The sequence below is a fragment of the Marmota flaviventris genome, chromosome X (genome assembly GCF_047511675.1).
Source record: "Marmota flaviventris isolate mMarFla1 chromosome X, mMarFla1.hap1, whole genome shotgun sequence".
NCBI classification, from domain to species: Eukaryota; Metazoa; Chordata; class Mammalia; order Rodentia; family Sciuridae; genus Marmota; species Marmota flaviventris.
In genome coordinates this window covers 30,932,939-30,959,106 of record NC_092518.1, presented here as the reverse complement: position 1 = coordinate 30,959,106, position 26,168 = coordinate 30,932,939, and the positions used below count along the sequence as shown (strand labels likewise).

The window sequence follows — 26,168 nt, the reverse complement described above, 5'->3', positions numbered from 1 at the left end:
AAAGAATTAAAGTCAGCAAACTATTATCCATGAATACCCATGTTTCTCTGCAATTTACAATAAAAAAGTTAGAGAACCAGTCTAGGTGTCCATCCATGGATAAAGAAAATATGGTCTATATGTACAATGGCACTTTATTCAGCCATAAAGAAGAAGAAAATTATGCAATTTGCAGGAAAATGAGTGGAACTGGAGAGCCTTATGTTGAGTGAAATAAGCCATCAGAAAGTCAAGGGTTGTCTGTTCTTTCTATGGGAAGCTAGAGAGAAAGAGTTTTAAAACAGGAGGACCCCGTAAAAATAGAAGCAATACCAGCAGAGTTGAGGAAGGAGACCAGAGGGAGGGACGAGGAGAGAAAAAGGGGGAGGGACTAGGGAAAGTAATTCATATACAAATATATAATAATGAATCCCACTGTGAAGTATAATCACAATGTACCAATAAAAGACAAGAAATTAAAAATAAAAGTAGCTAAAAGTAAGAGTATAAAAAAATTTACAGAATATTCTCGATTCCTTGCTAAAGACTAAAACTTTTCCCATCTTCCTTAACCTTTTTCTAACTACTCACTTTTATTTAGACAGCAAGACTTTAAAAAAAATTTTTTTGGTATCAGGGATTGAACTCAGGGGCACTTGACCACTGAGCCACATCCCAGCCCTATTTTGTAATTTATTTAGAGACAGGGTCTCAGTGAGCTGCGTAGGGCTTCGCTAAGTTGCTGAGGCTGGCTTTGAACTTTTGATCCTCCTGCCTCAGCCTCCTGAGCCACTGGGATTACAGGTGTGTGCCACTGTGCTAGGCCAGCAAGAATATTTTGATTCCCCAAAATATTAAAAATTCCAACCATTTCCTCCAATTTTTTATTGAAAGAAAAGCAAAGAGTATGAGAGGTTGGTGAAAAAATGCATAGAAATAAATATGACCCCTTCTCAACTGTTAAAAACTGGTGGGATACAAAAAAAGAAAAAGAAAAAGAGCTTTTGAAGAAATTTAATTCCAGCTAGCACCAATTCTTCATTTGGGATAAATGCAGGGTGTGCTTGCATTTTTAAATATGTTTATTCTTTAGTTTTCTTTATTGCTATACAGAAGCATTCATATTAACATATGAATTGATGGGCTATACGAAGTTGAAATATTAAAGACTAAAAAAATGAACTATCTTGATTGTCATTGAATGATAAAATCTTTTCATTTCTATATTCTGGTGATATACTGAATTCACTTTTTTAAAAAAAAATTCCATCATTGAAAAAATTCAATCTGTTAAACTGACTTTTTGCTTTATCATTGAAGAGATACATTTCTTTCAAATCAGGAATTGCTTTCATTAAAATTCCTGTCACATTGAATGGTGGTATTTTTCTTTTGTTTCCCTGTCTAGATAAAGTTGTACCGATTACTACTTTGTACCAAACGAGATAAGAATGGAAACAACTAGCTTCCCGGAAGAGGAAGTCATGAATAAATAATTTATAAACAGACCTTTATTTCTTGATGCTTTTAAACAATCTCATCTAGCAGAACACATCAAGACCTAAGGGACATAATAAACAAGCCAGAATTACATACTGACCCCAGAGCAGAGAACTCTGAAGTCAGACTGCCTGGGATCAAATCCTGGTAATGCCACTTATTTCCTCTGAGACCTTACCACAATTAATTTACCTGTCTGAAAATTTAAGGAGACTTAATTTCTCTGTGTTGCAAACTATCCCCTCTGTAAAACAACTTCATCTGGCTTTGGTGAGCATTAAATAGAACACTATTTATTAACTTATAAAATTATTATTAATTTATTTATTAAAAGTATTAATATTTATTAATTTATTAAGTGAAACAATATTTGTAAGTATTTAGCATAGCTTGACACATAGTAATTGTGGAATAGACTGGTATGGTATGTGTTTCCCAGTATCTGTTCTCCCTTTAGGTCTCCATTAGTGAACATCAAACAAGGCTCGTGGCTACTCAGACTAAAGACTAGATTTCTAAATAATCCTTAATTTCATATGGAGGTACAGAGGACCCCGAGTTTTAAGAAAAGCAAATTTGAAAAAAAGTTGGAAGCATCACAGTACCTGATTTTCAAGACACAGTACAGAGCCATAGTAGCTAAAATAGCACAGTAGTGCATTAAAAACAGACACATAGATCAGTGGAACAGAATGGAGATCCCAGAAATAAATTCATGCATCTACAGCCAGCTGGTTCTTGAAAACAATGCCAAAAACATACATTGGAGAAATGACAGCCTTTTAATAAATGGTGCTGGGAAAACTGGATATCTACATGCAGAGGATTGGAACTCCACCTCTGTCTCTCACCCTGTATAAAAATCAATTCAAAATGAATGAAAGAACTGAATACAATACCTGAGAATATGAAAGTACTAGAAGAAAACATAGGGGAAACACTTCAAGACATTGGTATAGGTGATGATTTTTCGGATAAGACCCCAAAGAGCACAGGCAAAAAAAAAAAAAAAAAAAAGCACAAGTAAATGGGACCATATATCAAACAAACAGGCCTCTGAACAGCACAGGAGATGATAAAGAGTGAAGAGACAACCTACAGACTGGCAGGAAATATTTTCAAATTATTCATCTGACAAAGAATTAATATCCAAGATCTCAAAAACCTTAAAAAAACATAAAAACAAATCATTCACCAGGTGTAGTGACACACACCTTGTAGTCCTAGCAACTCGAAAGGCTGAAACAGGGGGACTGCTTGAGCCCTGAGGTTTGGGGCCAGCCTGGGTAACATAGCAAGACCCTGTCTCTCAATAAAAGGGAGAGGGAGGATAATGATGTAATTTTTAAAAAATGGATAAATTATCTGCATAGATGTATCTCAAAAGAAGTAATAAAAATGACCAACAGGGTTGGGGTCATGGCTCAGCGGTAGAGCACTTGCCTAGTACATATGTGAGGCACTGGATTAGATCCTCAACACCACATAAAAATAAATAAATAAAGGTATTGTGCTTATCTATAACTAAAAAAAATGTATTAAAAAGGAAGTCTTAAGGGCTGGGGGTGTGGCTCAGTGGTAGGGCATTTGCCTAGCATGCATGAGGCACTGGGTTCAATCCTCAGCACCACATAAAAATAAAATAAAGATATTGTGTCCACCTATAAGTAAAAAATAAATATATAAAAAGGAAAAGTCTCAAACACTGGTGGTGGGAATGTAAATTAGTACAAGTATTATAAATAACATTATGGAGGTTCCTCAGTAAACTAAACATAGATCTACCATATGGATATACCACATCCAGCAATCCCCCACAACTGGGTATATGCTCAAAGGAAATGAAACCAGCATACTACAGAGATATCTGCATGTCCATGTTTTTTGCAACACTATCCACAATAGCTAAGAAACGGAATCAACCTAGGTGCTCATCAGTGAATGAATAGATAAAGAAAATGTGGTATATACACACAATGGAATATTATTCAGTCACAAAGAAGGAAACCCTGTCACCTGCAGTTAACTGGATGGAAATGGAGAGATTATGTTCAGTAAAATAAGACAGATACAGAAAGATAAATGCCATATGCACGCTCTCATATGTGGAAGCTAGAAATGATGGTCTGAATACAGAACAGTAATTACTAGAGTTTGGGAAGGGTGGCAGGGTTAGGAGATAAAGGGAGGTAGGGGTAATGAGTACCAAAGCACTGTTAGCTAAGAGAAATAAATTCTGTGTTCTACAGCACAGTGGAGTGACTTGTTCACAATATCCTAGTATATATTTTATGACAATCATAGAAGCTACATTCAAAACAAGAGGTAATATATTGTAATTTTCTAGGTTTTTGTTTGTTTTGCCATGCTGGGGATGGAACCTAGGCCTCAGGCATGCTAAGTGGGTGTTCAACCCCAACCCCAAACCGGTAACATTTTTTTTTTATATTCAGGGTACAAAAGGGAGATATGCTCAGCCATGAACTTTCCTCATCAAATATGACATAGCACCAGGGTTGATAGCATTTCCTCTGAACATGAATATAAGATGGGAGTGTTAGGAACTGTGAAAGCGTCAGCATCATATATTTTATGAAGAAGTAGAGGAGAGGAGATCAAAGTTTCTAAACATAAAGAAATGATAAAGAGAGAAAAATCCTAATTATCCTTATTTAATCAATACATGCTGCATAGACATGTTGAAATCACACTGCATCCCATTGACATGCATGATTATTATGTTAATCAAAAGTACAACTAAATTTTTTTAAAAATATTTTTTAGTTTTAGGTGGACACAGTATCTTTTTTTTTTTTTTTTAATTTTTATGTGGTGCTGAGGATCGAACCCAGTGCCTCATGCATGCTAGACAAGCGCTCTACCACTGAGCCACAACCACAGCCTTAAAATTTTAAAATAGTAGATTTCCTACTATTGCCAGTGAAATGTGATCAGAAAGGAGGTATGTAACCTGAAGCTCATTTCCCTAATGGAAAAGGAAGTACCCTTTTCCCTCAATCCCTTATCCTTTCCCAAAGACTGGGCTAAGGATACAGGTTGAGTCACTGTGGATCAAGAGCTATCCTCTCAAGATAGTGGAGCAGTAAAACACAAGGAGCCCAGACCCCAGCTTCATGAGCCTCTATAATAGAACAAATCTATCAGCCAACCCAGATTTTTACATTACAACGGCATATATTTCCATATTGTTTAAGTCATTATTATAATGCGTTTCTGTTATCTGCAGCCAAGTCTAGTTCTCAACAAATCCAATAAGAACTCAGTAAATATTAGCTCTTATTATACTTTCAGAGCCATCATTCCCAGGTTTTACTTCAGCCTCTGCAGCCATATCTGCAAGCGAACTCCTTGTCTCAAGCCAGAGTTTCATATTCCATTAAGAGAGAAAAAACACAGTGACTGATGAGATACATTGTCAACCAGAAACAACGAGATGAAAATCATTAAGATAATATATGCAGGCAGAATAACACCACTGTAGCCTGATGCCGATGCTTGCACACAGTTCCTAATACTCCCATCTTATATTCATGTTCAGAAGAAATGCCATCAACTCTGGTGCTATGTCACATTTGATGAGGAAAGTTCATGGCTGAGCATATCTCCCTTTTGTACCCTGAATATAAAAAAAAATGTTACCTGTTTGGGGGTTGGGGTTGAACACTCACTTAGCATGTCTGAGGCCTGGGTTCCATCCCCAGCATGGCAAAACAAATAAAAATCTAGAAAATTACAATATATTACCTCTTGTTTTGAATGTAGCTTCTATGATTGGCATGCTTCCATACATGTCACGCCATTAAACTTGGACAACAACCCATGAGAAAGGAATTGCAATTCCCACTTGATAGGTAAGAAAGTAGATTCTTGGAGAGGCAACTTGCTGTGGGTCATGGAGCTCTTAAGCCAGGATTCAGATCCAGAGTTTTATTTTTCAACATCTATGCTCTTCTCACACATCAGAGTCCTTTCACTGGTTCTCGATCTATTAAAATATCTTTGCTAGGAAAGGACTCTATATTTATTAGTGACTGCTATTTCTTTCCCAATTGGGCAAAGCCATGTTGAACACTCAAAGTTAAGCTTCAGTGCACATGAAGGATTTCTTCTGCCTGCCCTGCTTCTCCCACCATATGGCATCTGCCCAAGTTCAACCTCACCACAAAGTCTTTCATGACACACATTCCCCAATGGAGCCATTCTTCAATAAGCACCACTCTGATCTAATAAACTTCATGAAAATTTTGATTAGTTTTCAAATCAAAATCTAGTAAAAAGAACAAATACCCTCTGAAAATGCAGAAAAATTTGCTTGGATAAAAAATTGTTTCAGAGATCCAGGTGCAGTGATGCATGCCTGTAATCCCAGCAGTTTGGGTGGCTGAGGCAGGAGGATCGCGAGTTTAAAGCCAGCCTCAGCAATGGCGAGGCACTAAGCAACTCAGTGAGACCCTGTCTCTAAATAAAATACAAAATAGGGCTGGGGATGGGGCTCAGTCAGTGGTCAAGTGCCCCTGAGTTCAATCCCTCACATGTGTGAGGCACTGGGTTTGATCCTCAGCACCACATAAAAACAAATAAACAAAATAAAGGTATGTCCACCTAGAACTAAAAAAAAAAAAAAAAAAAAAGAAAGAAAAGAAAACTAAAAATATTGTTTCAGGGAAAGTAACAAGGAACAGAATTACTTGTCTAGTTACAGAAGTTTTGGGAGCCAGTCCTGTGGTGCATGCCTGTAATCCCAGAGACGCAGAAAGCTCAGACAGAAGGATTGCAAATTCAAAGCCAGCCTCAGCAATTTAGGGATGCCCTAAGCAAGTTAGTGAGACTCTGTCTCAAAATAAAAATAACAAATAAAAAGGGTTGAGAATGTGCTCAGTGGTTAAGTGCCCCTGGGTTCAATTTCTGGTACCAAAAAAGAAAGAAAGAAAAAATCTTGTGAATTATGCTAAATTCATGTTTAAACAGTATCTTAAGAGGCCATTATGAAATTCTTATGTCTGCAGATGACACCAAGCACTTCTTGACACTAAAAAGCTTGGCTCATAGGAATATACCAGGAAGTGTCACAAAAATCATATGAATAGACAGGCAGCTGACTACAGCAAAATCGCACAAAAAAGCAAACAAACGAAAAGAGCAATAATACTGAAAAGCGGTAGACTGAGGGGAAATAATTAAAAGCACACAAGGAAGAGCCTAACTAATCCCTTACAACCCAAGAGAGGAATCAGTGGATCATTATGGACTTTTCAAAGATATTAAATGCACTCATGTATATTGCAAAAGGGCAATGACATTCTAAATGCTTTTTAGAGAGGATGATGGAGTCCAGTCAGCAAATATTATCTGCTTCTGTGAAGTTGTGCTCAAGATCCCTCTGTCAAGCTCTGCCTGACATCTCACCCTTGCTTGGCCTCTTCCCTTTCCCTATTGCTTTCTCTACTAGTTTTTGGTTTGTTGTGGTCGTTTTTTTTTGTTTGTTTGTTTTGTTTTGTTTTTTGTTTTTTGTTTTTTTTTTTTATGAATCACCTGCAAACAAATCATGAGTTCAAGGTCTATGTGGGGGGAACCTAATACAAAGATCTCATAAATCCTTCGACAGAACAGCTTATCACAACTGTAAGGGAGTTAGGAATCATTGCTATTTGATACTTGGCTGTTTGTTAACTCTCAATTTAAATTCATTGCAGAAACTGATGATCTATGTAATCAGCAACCCAGTCTTGCACCTGGACTTATCTTAAGACAACTATTATCTCAATATCAGGGCCCACCAAGGAACAAGGATGTGTTTTTGTCATCTGAAACCCAAAGAATATCTTTCCTGAATAGCAAAAACAGCAGAAAGTCCTGTCATCGATATGACAGATTGCTCCAAAAAAGTGTAGGTGGAGATAGAATGAGGATAGCAAAAAGGAAGAAAGCTCTATTTCTTTAAGGAACAACATGGATAAAATACTGGGCTTTTAAAAATGATTGCAATGACAATGCAATGACAGAATTGACTGGATGGAAGGAAATTGGGTGTTTATACAAAAAATACATACTTCAAAGGAACATGCTGCCCTTGAAAACTTCTTTAAAAACCACTTCTGTTGAATATGGGCACACACCAGAGGGTTTCAGTTATAGTTTTTATAGATATATAGCTGAAATTTATCTCTAAATTGAATTTGTGCAAGCTAGATTATTTTAAATACTGCAAGGAAGGGGAATGCATGCACAGTAAAAGCAATGAATACTGAATTTTTCTCATTTTACATTTTTAGGTGATGTTTATAGGGATTCATATTTTCATAGATGAGGGTTAATATAAAAGAAAACACCATTAGCGGTTTTCCAAGTCGATATCATGATACAGAAAATCAAGTCACCATGTTTATTTGAAATTAATTGAAGATGATTATAAATGTTTATTTTATATGTTTTTTTCTTATGTATTTCACTGAAAACCATCATTGACAATTACTTTTAGATTTGACATAAAGAAGATATTTGTGCTGAGTAATAAACAAATATGATCCATAAGATGCATGATCTTAATTGAATCTATTTCTCCATTTTCTCAGATTGCTGGTTGCTCCCGATATCTTCCTACTATTTATTTATTTAATTAATTTTTAAGTATTTATTCTTTGTTTATAGGTGGACACAATGTCTTTATTTTACTTTCCGTGGCGCTGAGGATCAAAGCCAGTACCTCACGCATGTTAGGCAAGCACTCTACCTCTAAGCCACAACCCCAGCCTTAATTTATTTTATTGTATTATTTGTTTTTGAGACAGTACCTTGTTAAATTGCCCAGGCAGGCCTCAAACTTATAATCCTCCTTCCTCAGCCTCTCAAATATCTGGGATCCTGCTACTCTTGTATCAATACAAGATATATGTTTCTTGGTCATATGATTGCCAAGAGTAAAGGCTACATTTCCCAATTAAATATGCAAGCTCCCTTGCAAGTAAGTATGGCAACATTCTAGCCAACTTGATGTACGTATCATCCTATATGAAACTTTCCAGAAACATCTTAAAGGGAAAAGAACATACCTTTTTTTCCTCTGTTCTTTGTCCATTTCCCTACCTATTGGAACAAGGACAAGATGACTAAAGCTGGAACAGCCACTCTGACCATAAGGTGTGTAGACAAAGACTTTCTCCTTGACCAAACTTTAGATAGATTTTCTGAATCCTCTTTTCAGAGAGGCCTTGTCCTGGGTCCCTGTATTTGGCCTGCATAACTGAGTTTTAACAAGAATCCTGCTAAGTAAATCTAGCAAGAATCCCCATTCCTGGATGTCTCCTCTTAGGAATTTTCTGTCCATTGACCTGTTCATTCTGCTTTTGGTTATAAATCCCCAGCAGTCTCTGCCATATTTAAAGTTAAGTCCAATCTCTCTTCCCTACTGTGATAGTCTCAACATCTATTCTAGTAGTTCTGGATAAAAATTTTCCTTAAATAAGTTTTTTTCTTTTTTTTTTTTTATTTAAACTTAGCCTATGTTGAAGATGGCAGGCAACCATTTTGAAGGAGCCTGGGTTTCTGATTAGCATGGAGTTACCATAACCAGACCCGATTGGTTTCCTCATGACTTTATCCAGGTTAAAAAAAAAAAGAAGAAAAGAAAGAAAGAAACTTCTGTATTATTTAAGCTACTATTATTTTGATTTTTGTGACACAGCAAAACTTGTCCTAATTTCTACAATCAAAAATGGTACACTATTACAGAAGTAAAGAGTGCAAAATTTGGTTGTGAATTAGTGGTAGAGCGCTTGCCTAGCACATGTGAAGCACTGGGTTCGATCCTCAACACCACATAAAAATAAATAAATAAAATAAAGGTATTGTGTCTATCTACAACTATAATTTTTTTAAAAAAGTATGCAAAGTTTGTCTTAAAAATACTAGTTGTAGATAGTCTATCAAAGATGTCAATTATTTCTGTTTTACACAATAGTATATCAATTTGATTTGAATCTGTAGGAAAATGGAGACTTTAAGTGTGCAATTAAATAAGATACAATTTTGCTTCTGTTAAATTGAAAAGTATCATCTCCATTCCCTATGTCTTGCATATAGTAAGTGCTCAATGATTTTTTTCTGAGTCTTGGAAAATGAATTTCCCAACTATACGAGAAACAAAGCTCATATAAATTAATACTGAAATGACACTGATATTCAATAGTAAATGGACAAAGGAAGTGAATAAAAACTCATGAAGGAAGAAATATAAATGACTAACAATCATTTAAAAACTCTGTAATCATATAAATGCAAATTAACATAGAATGCCTCTTTATCAAATCAGATTTATAGAAATAAGACTGATGTTATCAGAGGTATAATGTAACACTTAAGAGGAAACTGACATAACATTCTTGACACACAATTTCTCAATCTAAAGGAAACAAATTAAAATATGAATCAAAACATAATTAAGACAAAAGATTTAAGAATAAAGACATTCATGGAAATAAAACAGTTAAGCAAAACCTTGCATATGCATGTTCTTTATATATATGTATGTATATCTTAAAGATTTCATAAAATAGCATAAAATTTATATATATTTATATACATTTCATAAAATAACATGAGAAAGATAAGACTGTTACTTTACAAAATCATAGCTGGCCAATAAAAATGATGCTCCCCCCCAAAAAATTTGGGGGGGATACCAGGGATTGAACTCAGGGGCACTTGATCACTGAGTCACATTCCCAGCCCTATTTTGTATTTTATTTAGTGACAGGGCTCACTGAGTTGCTTAACGCCTCACAGTTGCTGAGGCTGGCTTTGAACTCGTGATCCTCCTGCCTCAGCCTCCCCAGCCACTGGGATTACAGGTGTGCATCACTATTTTTTCATGATATGAAAACTATTCATGAAATAATATAAAACAAAAACAGAGAATATAAAATTATATATATGCAGTATGGCTCCAATTACAAAAAACTATGAATAAATACATAAATGTGTTAGGAAGGAATTCAACACAGGTGAAGACTATCTCAGAGAAGAGGAAATCTATGTGAGGTTTAAAAGTTCAGGTTATATAATTTTCTGATTTTCTATAATAAGCCTATAACTTTTATGATGAAAAATATATCAGAAGATATTAAAAGATTATTTAATTGGGTAGAGGTTTTAGGATATATAAAATATTGTAGACATTGATGTCCTTTTTGGATCCTAGTGCAATTCTTGCCTGAGCATATAGCTCTTTGTTAGAGCGTTTGCCTAGCATGTGTATAGCCCTGAGTTCCATCTCCAGCAGTGTAAAAAAAATCCTTTGAGGTTGAGGTTGTGGCTCAGTGGTAGAGCACTTCCCTTGCACGTGCAAGACCCTGGGTTCGAGCCTCAGCACCACATAAAAATAAATAAACAAAATAAAGGTATTGTGTCCAACTATGACTAAAAAAATTTTTTTAATCCTTTGCTGTTTAAAAAGTTTTATTAATTTTAGTTATTTGCATTAAATGTTCAACAGTTATGCTTAATTGCTCTGTAGTAAAATAATTGTTAGAAAAATTATTAAACTCATGTCAGCCTAATCTTATTACTGATTAAAAGTGATTAAACAATAATTCTTAATTAATTTGGGGAAATTCTTATAATATTACTATTAATATACAACGATCACCTGCCTGAAATCTGCAACGTAAGAAGTGACATTTTTAAAATTTTTTAGTTGTAAATGGATCTTTCATTTTATTTTATTTTTATCTATCTATCTATTTATTTATTTATTTGTATGTGGTGCTGAGGATCAAACCCTGGGCCTCACACATGCCAGGCAAGTGCTCTACCACTGAGCTACAACTCCAGCCCCGAGAAGTGACATTTTTATTAGTGAAAATTTTGCTTATATTATTTATTTAGAAATTAAATACTTATTTTCCCAAAAATATAATTGATATTATTTATTTCCTTATGAATTGATCTATATTTGGGTGGGCATGAATCTTGTTCACTCTCCCTCCCAGACTTAACGTTTAGTCACATTCTAGATAACATAAGGTGGATCATTCTATGTTTTTGCAATTTATAGTAAAAAAGAAGGGAAATTTACTGGCTATGAGTACAAGTTAACCCCTGATGCCTACAGTCATGTCCTCTATGCCAATTCTGGCTACAGAAGAACAAAAAAGAAGGGAAACATATTAAAATGGGAATATGGGGGAAGAGGGAAAGATATTTAGAAATAGTGTGTGTGTGTGTGTGTGTGAGTGTGTGTGTGTGTACACAGAGATTTGAAAAATACAGATATTGACAGATTATTTCTATGTTTCTCTACAGTCTATCTATATCTTTGAAATAATACAAATAATATTAGCATGAAATAATATAGATCTCTATAAAGACACACACACACATAGATATAGATACATAAATACATAAAACCTACATAGGTAGTAAACTTACTTATGACTATTAGTGGCATATAGTTTCAAACATAAATGGCTGAGCAAGTATAAGTTGATTTATTTGGATAATCAAATGGTTGATATGTCTCCAAATATCAGATATTTGGGGTCCTGTGCCTATAGTAAGCACCAGAAGTAAAAATTACTTGGAGGAAAATGCTGCAAAATCAAAATATGTAAGTTTCCTATATATATGTTTATACTGAAATTAGTAAGATCTTGGTAGGAAAACTCCCCAAAGTTTTAAATTCATTTAAGGCAGAGCTGTTTTTTGTTGTTGTTGTTGTTTGTTTCATTTACTCTGTGACTCATTAAGTGTTTGAGTTCTATTAGGGAACCAGTATGTTCATGCTGGGAATTTCTGTTAATCTATGAAGAAGCTTTGTGGCAATTCTATTAGGATTAAAACAACATGTTTACCAAACTAGAAGTCTGCTCCAATAGTTCTCCTGGTGTTTTATGGAGACAGTGGGTCTTTGGGTTTTTGAGAAGGTCAAACTAATTTTGTTCTTAGCGGCAGTGCGATAAGATTTGGAAAAACAAATAATTCTGCAGATCAAACGTTTGTGGAGTACTAACAGGATATTATTGCTTGGTACTTATTGCTCTCCTTGACTTCCAGGCTGAATGTATAATTCCTAGAATCACATCAAATCCATTTGAACCCAATCTTTAGCTTCTCTGCAGGATTCCAAATAGCCAATTTGAATATACTTTTGCCTTCTATTTCTCCTTCCTTCTCTTCCTCTAGGACTGAACTGAAGGAATCAACCACATTAAAGACAAAACCATAAGGTGAATGCTAATTTCCAGACTGGGGTCTATGGTCTCTTGATGATGCTAAGCTTTGGCTTGCATAGTGGCCCACTTCTGTGAAACCAGCTGTGTAGAACAAAACAATAAACTTGTACTTGGGTTTTCCATCAGCATAAAGAATAGCAGAACTTGAAGAACTTTTGTTCCTTTTTATTGTTTGAAAAAAGTCATAGTAACTTTGGATAATGTCATACAGCTTATAGGTCAGAACTGTCAGTAAATACCAAAATAAGGAAATGTTTTTCTGTTTAGTTTCATTTCTGTGACAGCTGTTGGAAAGGCCATGGGCGGACATTCAAAAGGGCCTAAATACGTGTAAAACATCACAGCATAGAGAAAAGGGTGGTGATATGAATGAGACAACCTCAGCTGTGATGTTTCCCAGCTGGGCGAAAATTTGAATCTCTCAGCCGAGCACAGTGGAACATGCCTGAAATTCCTGTGGCTCGGCAGCCTGAGGCAGGAGGGTCGTGAGTTCAAAGCCAGCCTCAGCAATGGTGAGATACTAAGCAACTCAGTGAGACCCTGTTTCTAAATAAAATACAAAAAAAGTAGGACTGGAGATATGGCTCAGTGGCCGGGTGCCTTTGAGTTCAATCCCTGATAACTGCCCCCCCCCCAAATTTTTTAATCTCTCAAATTTCAGTTGCCATAGCTATAGTACATTATAATAACATATACCTCAGGAACAATCTGGGGATTAAACAAGAATATATGTGTGAACTGAGTAATACATTCTCTGATGCAAGGGAAGCATTGGATAGCTTACTATCTCTATTTTGCCCTCACCTATCCCAACAAAGTTTGATAAATTTCTCAGAAATTCAAAGTGGTCCAAGAGTGGAATCTGAGCTCTGAAGCCAGGCTGTGAGGTTACAAATTGCAGTCCTAGCACTTACTAGATAAAGTGACCTTGGACAAGTTAACTGCACATCAGCTTCCTCATCTGTAAATGGGACTATTTGTAGTTCTTACATCATTATACAAATGAATTTATAACCTGTCTATTGCAGTTTTGCAGAATGTTCCTCTATTTCTTGGTATCTTCTAGACATCCAGATTCTTTTTCCCATGTAAAGACAATGAAACACATTTAAGCTGTATCAGGACATGTGCTACTACAGACTGGGTGAGGCATAATCTGGAGATGGTGGGACTTTGTGAAATGATCAAACCTCCCAGACAGGAGTGATAAACCCAGTCTAATTCCCTCTTAAGATTGGGAGTCATCTCACCACAAAGGTATGAAAAGCTAATTTTGGCTTTACTATAAATTACTGAGATTTCTAAACTTGCTTGGAATGCCTGCCCATGCCTTGAACTCACCCATGCCTGGCTCTCCCTGACCAGATAAGACCCTCTCTTGAAGCTCTAATGACAATCATAAATTCTGATGTTGGGGCCAGCTAAAATATTAACTAGCCTTTGTGCTATGTTTGTCAAAATTTTGTTATCTGTAAGTTCTCAAACCCCCCTTTGTGTAACTTTCTGTGCTATAAAGCTGTGCTCCTAGAGAGCTGGGGGGGGGGCTGTCTTCTGTTCCTGCAGTTTTTGGGAGAGACAGCCCAGCTGATCAAAATTATAAGCTTGCTTTAATTGGATTTCAGTTGGAGTCGGTGGTCTTTTCTTTGTGTTGTGGTCTAACAAGGAGCAAATGTTCCATCTCTGAGAGCTGTTTATAGTCCAACTCCATTGAATTTCTTGGGCTAACCAAGCATGGTGGTACACACCTGCAATCCCAGCAACTCCAGAGGCTAAGGCAGGAGGATCACGAATCTGAGACCAGCCACAGCAACTTAGTGAGACTTGGTCTCAAAATAAAAAAAGAAAGGGCTAAGGATATAGCTCAGTGGTAAAGTTCCTTGGATTCAATCCCCACTACCTGCTGTCCCCAGAAAAGAATCTCTTGGACAACAGAGGTTCTGCTTCCCCCTTAAGTAGCTATTGGGGGTTTCTAATGTAGCCAGCTATTCCCAAGGCTAGACCTACCAAGGTGTTGTCATCAACACCAAAAGTCAGCACACTGTTGTTTTTGTAAACAAACCTTTATTGGCATACAGCCATAGCAATTTGTTTATATATTTTCGATGGCTACTTTTATACTACAATGTCAAAGTACTTGTAACACACAACATATGGCCCGTAGAGCCTAAGATATTTACTCTTAGGCCCTTAATGTAGAAAATTTGTTGACCTCCGGTCTACTCCATTAATAAATACATAAATAAATAAATACATGATTTATAACTACAAACTTCTTTATAGATCCAATAAGCATGAAAATTGTGTCTAAGCTCATTTCCATTATTTCAACAATAAAAATAACCATTGGGGTTAGGGATGTAGCTTAGTGGTAGAGTATGCGCTTAGCATGTGCAAAGACCTGATTAGATCACTAGAACCTGACTCCCCCTCCCAAAATAGCACTAGGCCTATAAAGGATACTGCACAAATGTTGGTTAATTCTGACTCTTGGGGATTGTAGGATGCTTTTAACTGCATATAACAGAGAATCTGATTGAAATTGCTATAAATAATAAGGAAGCATATTATATGGTTTAAATAAGAATTTCAGAAATGTGATAGATTCTAGATGCTAACAAATAACCTGGCATGGCGGTGCACACCTGTAATCCCAGCAGCTTGGAAAGTGAGGCAGGAGGATCGAGAATTCAAAGCCAGCCTTAGGAACTTAGTGAGGCCCTAAGCAACTCAGTGAGACACTGTCTCAAAACAAAAAAAAATAAAAAGGGCTGGAGGTGTGGCTCAGTGGTTGAGTGCCCCTGGGATCAATCCCCAGTAACTACAACAAAAAAATGCTAACAATAATTATTAACCATTCTTTTGGCTCAATTTCATCAATCAATCACTGGCCTTCGTCCTCAGTAATAACTGGGATAACATGCTTTCTTGAACATGTCCAGTGGGAAAGAGAACCTTTAATAAAAACTAGACCCATTTCTAACTGGCCTGTTTTGGGTCGCATGTCCACCTGAAGATCAATTACAGTTGCAGAGGAATCCTCGTCTAAGTATGACTAATTATTTTTAAAAAAATAATCTTTTTCTGGAGCTGAGCAAAGCAAGTTTGAATGGGGAGGGAAAGTAGAAATGTATGCTGTAAAGCAATGAAGAGGGTCTGCCACCAAGTAAAGCCCAAGATTAGGTACCCAAGAGAATGTAAAGGTTGCTGCATTTTTGTGTGTGGTGGCCAAATGGAAATGACATCCCCTTAGAGAGAATAAAACCCACAAATGAACTGCTAAAGTGAATAGTTATTTATAAGCTGAAGAACTCTTAAATGAACCAATACCACAAAGTAGACATTGAATAGTATTTGTTTTTAGGTGTAGGAGATCAAGTGCATTAAAACTGTGTTAATGAGAATTTTTGGAGTAGATATTATGAGTCATATATATTTTATGTTAGTCTGAGTTCTTTCAGTTAGAAAAATCTAGGATATGATACAATCAACAGTGATCTCTGTTTTGTAGTCACAAACTGTCCGTATTTTTTTCCATTTGCAATTACTATTGATAGCTCAATTTTCTTTGTAACAATTCTTCCCTCTTTCTTTGATGCATTAGAGCCATCAAGAAATCTGAGTGATTTGTTTTCCACAGAGAACATTTAAAATTATCTTATCCTCTAACAGTTAAACCCTGTGTCTAGTTGTCTCCTATGACTCCTTTCTGCTTGGTCTGAAGGAAAATAATGTATATTTGGATGAACCTAGAATATAATGGTAGTGGGCAGGTGACTCCCCCCCAGCCCAAAGCCCTTATGCCTGGAGGTAATTATCAGGGTTGCTCTGTACCTTCTGGGTATGGAGTATCTTCATGAGCTTCCAGCAACCAGTCCCACCTCAAATAATGTCACATTTCAGTGGTTTTGTTGACTGTGGATAACATCTGGGCATAAGGTCTAAAACATTAATTTGATACAACTTTTATATTTTTTCTTCTTCCAGTTTTTTCATTTCAAAGGAAGATCTACTCAAATAAACACACAAGCACATAATCAACCTACTGCTTTTTAAACTCCAATTTCTTGACTAGTGGAGTAAGATTCTTCTTTGTAATCTTTATAATTCTTTTAAAAATTACTTGACTTCTATTTCATTCTGAAACTGATTAGCAGAATCTGAAAGCAATTTTGCATGTTATGGTAGAGAACTGAAATACAGCTGACCTATAATTATTTGACAATTTTGAAATCTTTTTCTCATTTTGAAGTCAAGCTCAAACAATTCTTCAATTTGTATCTCATTCATAATTACATTACCTTCAACTTCCACAAGATATCAATTTATATCTCTGTAGCATGGTGGAAACGATTTTTGAAATGGGAAGCATCAAAGTTTACTGCTGCAATAAAACATGTTACACACCTACATTCCTTGTGTTGATGGTTTGGGAGGATAAGAAGTAAAAAAGACTAAGTTCCCTGTCTGATCTGGCAAAGTTAGAGTAAGGAATAGCCACAAGTGGTGAGATGCAAGGGGAGAGATAGAGATAGATAGGGAGAGAGAGAGAGAGAGAGAGAGAGAGAGAGAGAGAGAGAGAGAGAGAGAGAGAGAAATAGGAATGCAAAGCCAGTACTAGCTATAAAATTCACAAAAGTGTAAGAAAGCCAGAAGTAGTGGTTCGTACTTTTAATTCCAGTGACTTTGGAGGCTGAGGCAGGAAGATTGTAAATTGAAGACCAACCTCAGCAACCTAGCAAGGCCCTAAGGATGTAGTGAGACTCTGTCTCAAAAAAGAAAAAGAAAACAAAAAAATAGGGCTGGGGATGTGGATCAGTGATTAAGTGACCCTGGATTCAATCTCCAGTGCGCCCCCCAAAAAAAAAGTGTAATAAAGGGACTATATGGCAATAGTCCCTTTACTGATATTATATATATATATATATATATATATATATATATATATATATATTTTTTTTTTCCTGCTAAGTATATATGGCAACTTAACTGGGCCACTGAGTGCCCAGATATTTGATTAAACATTGTTTCTGGATATTTCTTGTTGCAGTGTTTCTGGATAAGATTAACAGTAGACTAGATAAAGTACATTGCCCTCTCCAGTATAAGTGACCTTCAACTGATCTAGTAAAGAGCTGAATAGAATAAAAGGCTGAGTAATAAATAATTCTCTTTCTCTGCTTGACAATCAAGCTGGGAGATCAGTTTTCTCTTGCATTTGGCCTTCAGACTTGGACCGAAATTCACACCATTGGCTTTCATGGTTCTCAGGCCTGTGGACTTGGATTGAAACTATGCCATTTTTTTTCCTGGAACTGGACTTCTCAACCTCCACAATCACATGGGTCAATTCCTTATAATAAATACTTTTACCTGTCCATGTATCTCTCCATTATTCTATCTATCTATCTATCTATCTATGTACATTCTATTGGTTCTGTTTCTCTGGAGAGTCCTGACTAATAGAATCCCCAAAGACAGTGTGTTCTATGCTAACCTCTGGGTTCTGCCTCTAGTTTGTGCTTATTTTCTTTAGTTTGTTACATATCTGTCTTCCCCTGTGAGCTTCTATATTGGGCACCTTCCTGTTTTTGGTGCCATGAAGTATTCTGCTAGCCTGGTGAAGCTTAAGGACCCTGATCTCAGAATCATGCTTTTGTCTGCATATTATACAATACACAGGTTTACAAAGAAACTTAATTATATTGAAATGCAGTATTAAAATATTAAAAAATAAATTGGAACTGAGAATATGGCTCAGTGTTTGCCGAGCACTTGCCTAGAATGTGTAAGGCCCTGGATTCCATTCCTAAGAGTGGACAAAAAGAAAAAAAAAAATTAAATTAAATTGCTCTACAATAATAGGTACTTCATTTTCATATTAAATAACAAAATCCTTTGGCAGACATAATAATTGCCATGATTTTGTAGTAGTGATGAACATAAATGATATTTTGAAGTATTTGTTACATCATCAATGTGATATGTTAATTTCTACCACCTCTCCTGGTGACAAAGTCAGAGATACAGTTAATACTACTGTGGTGTTCTGCCTACATTCATAACTGAATGACATGCTGAATTTCACTTAAAGCTGATAAAAATAAGGGTATAGTTTTCCTCCAATTGAATATCACAGAATCTCTGGATTCTATAGCAGAATACCCCGAGAAGTCTTCTGTTCTTTTATATCAATCTGCTCTTCTCTCAATAGTCCAATATGGACCAGTAGAAAGCAGGTGATACAAAAGTATTTGCAGAGTTTCACTATCATGCAGACATACTGAGTCCAAATTAAGCTGCACTGAGTGGATTTAGGTTGTATTTAAACTTACAATAAAAAAGAGGAAGAGGGGTGGGGATGTGGCTCAAGCGGTAGCGCGCTCGCCTGGCATGCGTGCGGCCCAGGTTCGATCCTCAGCACCACATACAAACAAAGATGTTGTGCCCGCTGAAAACTGAAAAAAAATAAATATCCAAAAAAATTCTCTCTCTCTCTCTCTCTCTCTCTCTCTCTCTCTCTAAAAAAAAAAAAAAAAAAAAAGAGGAAGAATCAGAGAAGGATAAAGGATAAAAAAAAAAAAAAAAAAAAAAAAAACAGAAAGTAAAGTCTGACCAAGGTGCTTAAATGTAGTGCCTCATTTCTTGTTTTGCCAGTATCTAAACCCTAATGACTATGATAAAAATTGCTGGGAACATCTTAATTTGTAAATCAAATAAACCAAAAATCCTCACTTTTAATGTTACCCCCCAGACTTATTATATGTATATTTCCCTTAAAACTAACTTTGTTAAATAGCAATATCTTTAGTAATAGAAGCTTTACAGTCTTTTGGGCTGGATCTTCCAGAAATAATTCTGAGATGTACACTTGTGTACAAGTGACTTCTGAAGTACTCTCAGAGAAATCTGTAAGGGAGAAGGGGACGCAGGGGAGAGTTGCCTGTCACTTGTAGCTCTATGGGAAACACCAGTCACCTAAAGACAACTGATTTAATCCTAAAGCCAACCGTATAAGGTAACTACTATTATTATTTCTATTTTGTCAGATGGGGAAATAGATTTATCTATGGAAGCTTCTTGTCTAAAGTAATCGAAAGATTTCATGATGCATCTAAGATTTGAATTCTGGATGTGTGATTCAACAGCATGTACTCTAAACATCTTGCCACCCACTTTGGGATGACTTCTCAATACATGAGGCCATTAAGGGTGGCTGAGTCTGAGTCACCCAGCCTAAGCTCCTGTCTTGAGAGCTCAGACCAAAATGAGACAACATATCTAATGCAGTTATACAGGACACTCAATAAATATTAGCCACTGTTATTATTAAAGAAGGGGAAAAAACATAGCTTTAAAACACCTATTTTCTATAAAAGTGTCTCTTGGATCTATAGAAGCCTTTTTTTCTGCTACTCTCAAAAGTTTGAAAAATCCAGGAAATTAGTGATGGTATTCTTGACAGCTCTGTTGTAAATTACACAATTGGCTTTATTCATTTATAGTTGGTAAGAAGACAAGGAAAAAATAAAATGGGAAAAGAGAAGAGGGAGTATAATAGATTATTTCAAAAAGTTATTGAGAATGACAGTAACAAATATTCTGAATAAAATCCTATTTTTTATATTTCAATGCTTCCTGGGATCTGGTATTAAATTATTTCTTCCTAGGGAATGATTTTTAATTTCCCTGAGAATGTCACCAATAAGTTAATACATCATCTCCCATAAACAATGTCACTTTCTGCAGTGCATTACACAATTTATTCACTTTTGCAACTAGACTACACTAATGCCAAAAATACAATTCCTGATTTCTTTACAATAATTAACTGCACTTGAATTCTAGGCCTCGAAAAAGGACAATAATTTTAATCAAAACCTTTGGTTTCTATAAGATTGGTTGAATATCTTGGAAAAGTAGAAATAAAGTCTCTGTACTTTTAACTATGAAATAAATATCAAGTCAAGAATATTTTGATGTAGTTCCAATTCTAAGGATCCTACTTGCTTCAGGAATAGTGAATATTTTTGTAACATGTGAAGATAATTTTATGACAAGTTTTATCCTCAAGTAAAATAAGTTTCATGAGCTGGGGGTGCAGCTCAGTGACAGAGTTTATGTTTATCATGCTTATCATGCACAAGGCTCTGGATTCAATCCTCAGCACCAGAAAATAAAATAATAAATATAAGACTCAGATTATTATTTGGGGAGCCACAAAAGACCAAAAAAGTACACCATGCACAGTTGGCAGTTATTGAAGAGGGAATTTCTTTATATTGATTTTTATGTATAACCTCTCTTCTGGGGTGAGGTGTAATAACCAGTACAGGCAGCAACCAATGACAATGGGTATTGCAACTAATCATAATGATGATATGACAATTCAGAGCAGATGATGCAACCAATCAGAGTGGATGCTGGCTGACACACAGGTGAGGTCATACCTGGGAAACCAACTAAATATCAGCCCTGCCTAAAATGTATGTGAAACCCAACTGTATTCATATTGCTCAACTCCATTCACATAGAAACTTATGTCAATAAATTCAACTGACTCGGGAGTTACCATGGGAACTTTTCACTATCCAGATCCCTTTCTTCTTCTCCCAGGTGTGGGTAAAGGCAAAGTTCCAATAAGACTGACCTGAGAAAGGCATTACAAATAAATAATAACTCATGTTTATTGAATACTCAGGTACCAAGCATTGCATGTGTATCATCTTTCTTGATAATTACCTTTCTTCAACAATCCTGTGAGGTACTATTCTTTTTTTGGTACCAGGGATTGAACCCAGAGGCACTGACCCACATCCCCAGCCCTATTTTGTATTTTATTTAGAAACAGGGTCTCACTGAGTTGCTTAGGGCCTCGCCATTGCTGAGGCTGGCTTTAAACTCATGATCTTCCTATCTCAGCCTCCCGAGCTGCTGGAATTACAGGTATGCGCCACCACGCTTGACTTATTATCTTTGTTTTACTGATGAGAAAGCAAGGCATGAAGAAATTGAGTAATGTGTTTTCAGCTTTCTGTTACTATGACAAAATATCTGAAATAATCAACTTAAAAACAGAAAATGTTTATTTTGGCTCATGGTTTCCACCCATGGTGGCTTGTTCCAGTTGCTTTTGGGCTTTGACAAGGCAATACACATAGTGGGTGCATGTGGCAGAGGATGCCTATTTACCTCATGGTGACCAGAAAGCAAAAAAAAAAAAAAAAAAAAAAAAAAGAGATTGGTGTCCCACAATCCCCTTTGTGGGCACAACCCCAGTGACATAAGTCCTCCCACTAGGCCGCATCTCTCTCTTTTTAAAAATTTTTTAAAATTTATTTATTTATTCTAATTTGTTATACATGACATCAGAATGCATTTCAATTCATAGTACACATATACAGCACAAATTTTCATGTCTCTGGTTGTACACAAAGTAGATTCATACCATTTGTGTCTTCATACATGTACTTGGGGTAATGATGTCCATCTCATTCCACCATTTTTCCTACCCCCATGTCCCCTTCCTTTCCCCTCCCTCCCCTTTGCCCTATCTAAAGTTCCTCCATTCCTCCCATGCTTCCCCCCCCATCCTCATTATGTATCAGCATCCTCATATCAGAGAAAACATTCGGCCTTTGGTTTTTTGGGATTAGCTTACTTTACTTAGCATTACATTCTCCAACTCCATCCATTTACCTGCGAATACCATAATTTCATTCTTCTTTAGGGCAGAGTAATATTCCATCGTGTATATACACCACAGTTTCTTTATCCATTCATCTATTGAAGATAGGCCCCATTTCTTATAGTTTCTAACACCTCTCATGAGCACCAAGCTGGGGACCATGACATTAACATATAGGCCTTTGAGGAATAGTCAAGATCCAAATCATAGCAAATAACTTGCTCAAAGTCACACAACAAATACATACCAGGGTTGTTAAACGAACTTGAGTATCGTTCTTCTTAGGTATTAGTTATGATGTTGTTAGCAAATGAGCGCTCTCACTAACACCATATGATTCAATGGAGTTCATGTTCCTATTTTACTAATTGCTGAAATACCGAAGATGTTTTCTAATATTTGGTCCACTATTGGGAACCCATAACGTCCCTGACAAACATCTGTTTCCAATGCGGTCACACTTACCCTATTTCTGATTTAAATTGCTTCAAACAGGAAACAGTCAAGGAGGGAGGAAATGATAAAAGGATCTTACCTTATTCTCTTGTCCTCTACTTTTTTCAAATATTCATCTCTCTTTAGGACTCCCAGGATCATTTCCTTCTCATGATCTAATAAGAATGACAGATTGATCAATTCCGAATTCTTAGACATGATATTTCAGGGGCAGCTGTGAGTAGGACTCACTGGTTGAATCTTCCAGAGGGTGAAATGATGTGGACGATTGCTGAGGTTCCCCTTGGCCAACTCAGAGTCACTCAGTTCAAGTTTGGTGAAAGTAGTTTTTATAAAGTCTCTGCAGAATTGCTGATGGTGGCTAGATAGTCTTCCAGGATACACAGAAAACAGACTCTACTGGAATTGTGTTCCAAGAAAGTCATTATTGTTTTAACTAAAAAAAAAAAGAAAAAAATTTCCAAAGCTTTACTGTGATGTGTAGTCAGACAGCGGCTGAATTTCACTAATGATGCTCAACTTGGGTTCTTCAGAAAGCTGCAAAGCAGGATTCAGATCCCCTGGGACAGAATGATTAAAATACTGAAAAGGTGGAAGAAACAAAAGAGAAAAATTAATTAGGCAGTTTTCCCCACAGCACTTGTAAAACGACATAATTTTTGAAATACCAATGTACCTAACACAAACAACATTTTTAAAATCAGCAAACATGCATTTATTAAATACTTATTTCATGTTTTGTTTTTTAAACCACAAAATGGCATTGAGTTGATTCCAGGCCCTCCATGCAAATTCAGTTTCTTCTATTATAATTGGCTTCCTCTGACAGCCAGATCCTATCATCATTCTTGAAGCTGGATTGGGTCACCACTTTGGGACACTAAATGCACATACTGGATGGTCCACGACAGGTCAGGACCCTTTAAGCAGCTCCCTCCTTCTCTCCCCCCACCAAACTAGGGCCATAGGCATAAAAAGCACAACTGGTGAAACAAGTATAAATACATACTATGTATCAATCTAAATATATCTCACAAACAATGAATGAAAATGCTTCATTTACAGAAGAATTCATGCAGAATGACTGCAATATGAAGGCTATATCTTGTATCTTTTATTTTATTTAATTTAGAACTACATACATTAGTAGTATAAATATAGGTAAATTCAGGGGAAATTCAAGATCCTGATTACTTTCATATAATCACAGAGGAGAACACAGGGCCTTCCCCTATACTGGGTAATGTTTTACTCATAAGAAGGGCTTTATTTCTCATGATTTATGCAGTTGTTTGTGAATTATCACAAATATGTAGTGTGTGTATATATATATATATATATATATATATATATATATGTAATATATATATATATATATATATATGTAATATATATATATATAATTATCACAAATATGTAATATATATAATATGATATATATATATATATATATATATATATATATATATATATATCCCCGCTCATTTGCAGTTTCAATTACCTGAAGTCAACTTCAGTCTGAAAATATAAAAAATTCCAAAAGCAAGCAATTCTGAAGTTTTAAATCGTGTGCCATTTTGAGTAGAGTGATGACATTTTGTGCCATCCCATTCTGTCCTGCTCAGGATGTGGCTTCTCCCTTTGTTCAGGGTATCCATACTGTATATACTACCTGCCCATTACTCACTTAATAGCCATCTTGTTAATCCATATTGCAGTGTTTATGTTCAAGTAATGATTATTGATAATGGCCTCAGAGTGCAAAAATAGTGAGACAAATGAGGCTTAAAACATATGTTTTAAGAAGGCATAAGACATAGGTCATAAAACATAGAAGGACAAATTAACTATGGTACTATGTGGTAGACAGGAAAAAAACTTAGTGTATATATGGTTCATTACTATCCTCAGTTTCAGGCATCCATTATGGAAGTCTTGGGATGCTATATGGGGGCAACTACTGAACTACAAAATAGATGTTTTAAAACTACCCCCTTGTGAACATAAGAAGCTTACCAGGCCCTGTCTCTCATCACTAACTTTTGAGCACATTTTATTGATTTGGATTCCCTCTGTACAGTTCCTCAAAGATGATGACTCCTAGGGTGATCTGTTGGATTTTGTGATTGAACATCATCCCAACATACTATCCCTTAGTCTCTCCTCAGGTCTATGAACTACATTCTACATGCGAGTTATACATGGTTTGCTTGGCTCTTGCCAGACTTGCAGACATAACCAGATAGCCACTCAAAGACTGCTCTGGGGCCTTGCAATAGCCATAAGATCAGGATGACCTCAAAATCTCAGAACAACTGAAAGGACAGGTTCGAGTCCAGAGCCTTCCCAACTTTCCAATCCCCTGTTTTTTGTATACAGTAAGCACCAAACCAAAATGTTGTTGAAATGACTCAAAATTGAACTGTTTCCTACAGACCAAGAGGTAGCCACCTCGGAGGAAATTGCCCAAGTCATTGCAGACTGTCTGCATTTACTCTAAATCTTTCTTCCATATCTAAAGCCTTAGAGGCATCAGGGATCAGAGGGCCCCAAGATTGAAACAAACAGGAAGAAGCAAGGTTAAGAGCAACAGGGGCACTTCAGAAAATTTAATGGTTTGGATTGTGCATCACTGTCAACTGCTGTCTCCTCACATAAAGAACATGATTGACTCTTTCCATTCTTTGTGTGTCTCTTTGATTTTATGCTGACATGGAAAAAATAATTGGAAACTCAGTCAATGAATATATTATCATTACAGCTGGATTTACTTAAGAAATATTTTATGTCTGAAATATCAGATTTAGAAGGTCCTACATGAGTACTCTACAGAATCATATTTAGCAATTATTCAAGGAGAGGAGAGCTATAAAAAATGTTTGAATGATGCTAATTGTTATCCCTGCCTTTGGCTGTAAAACCTAGTCTCTGTTCTAAAAATCCAAAGGTCTGCCCTGTGAGGGGAATAGAGGAAGGGGAGCACATACAGATGACACAGAGGATGGAAAGAATATAAGAAATAAAATTGTCCTCTGAGAGTTCAATTAGTTAAGCACTGAATGTATTTGTATGAATAGGCTAATGGGTTTGTAAATGAGTGGCCAAGATCAGAAATAGCCAAAACTTTATCAAGAAATCAGGATGTTTCCTCCAGAAGGCAGGGTTGGACTGTGATTGTAATTCAGTAAGATGGAATCTATTTGATGATAATACAGTCCTTTAAAAGAAACACAGGATGGGGGAGAAGAGACAGTGAGCTTGGACCTAGTTAAAGAAGATCTAAGGAGCTAGATGCTAAT

At 36.1% G+C, this 26,168-nt stretch overlaps 1 protein-coding gene across 2 annotated transcripts in view; it reads right to left on the bottom strand.

Moving 5' to 3' along the window:
* The window catches only part of Sytl5 (synaptotagmin like 5), a 112,910-nt gene extending 89,843 nt beyond the window's left edge, over positions 1-23,067 (bottom strand). For both annotated transcript variants that reach the window (XM_027927454.3, XM_027927455.3), the window contains exon 1: positions 22,949-23,067. In XM_027927454.3, coding sequence (XP_027783255.2) covers positions 22,949-23,067 — 119 coding nt within the window. The remainder of the gene's footprint in view (positions 1-22,948) is intronic.
* Between the last annotated feature and the right edge of the window lie 3,101 nt (positions 23,068-26,168).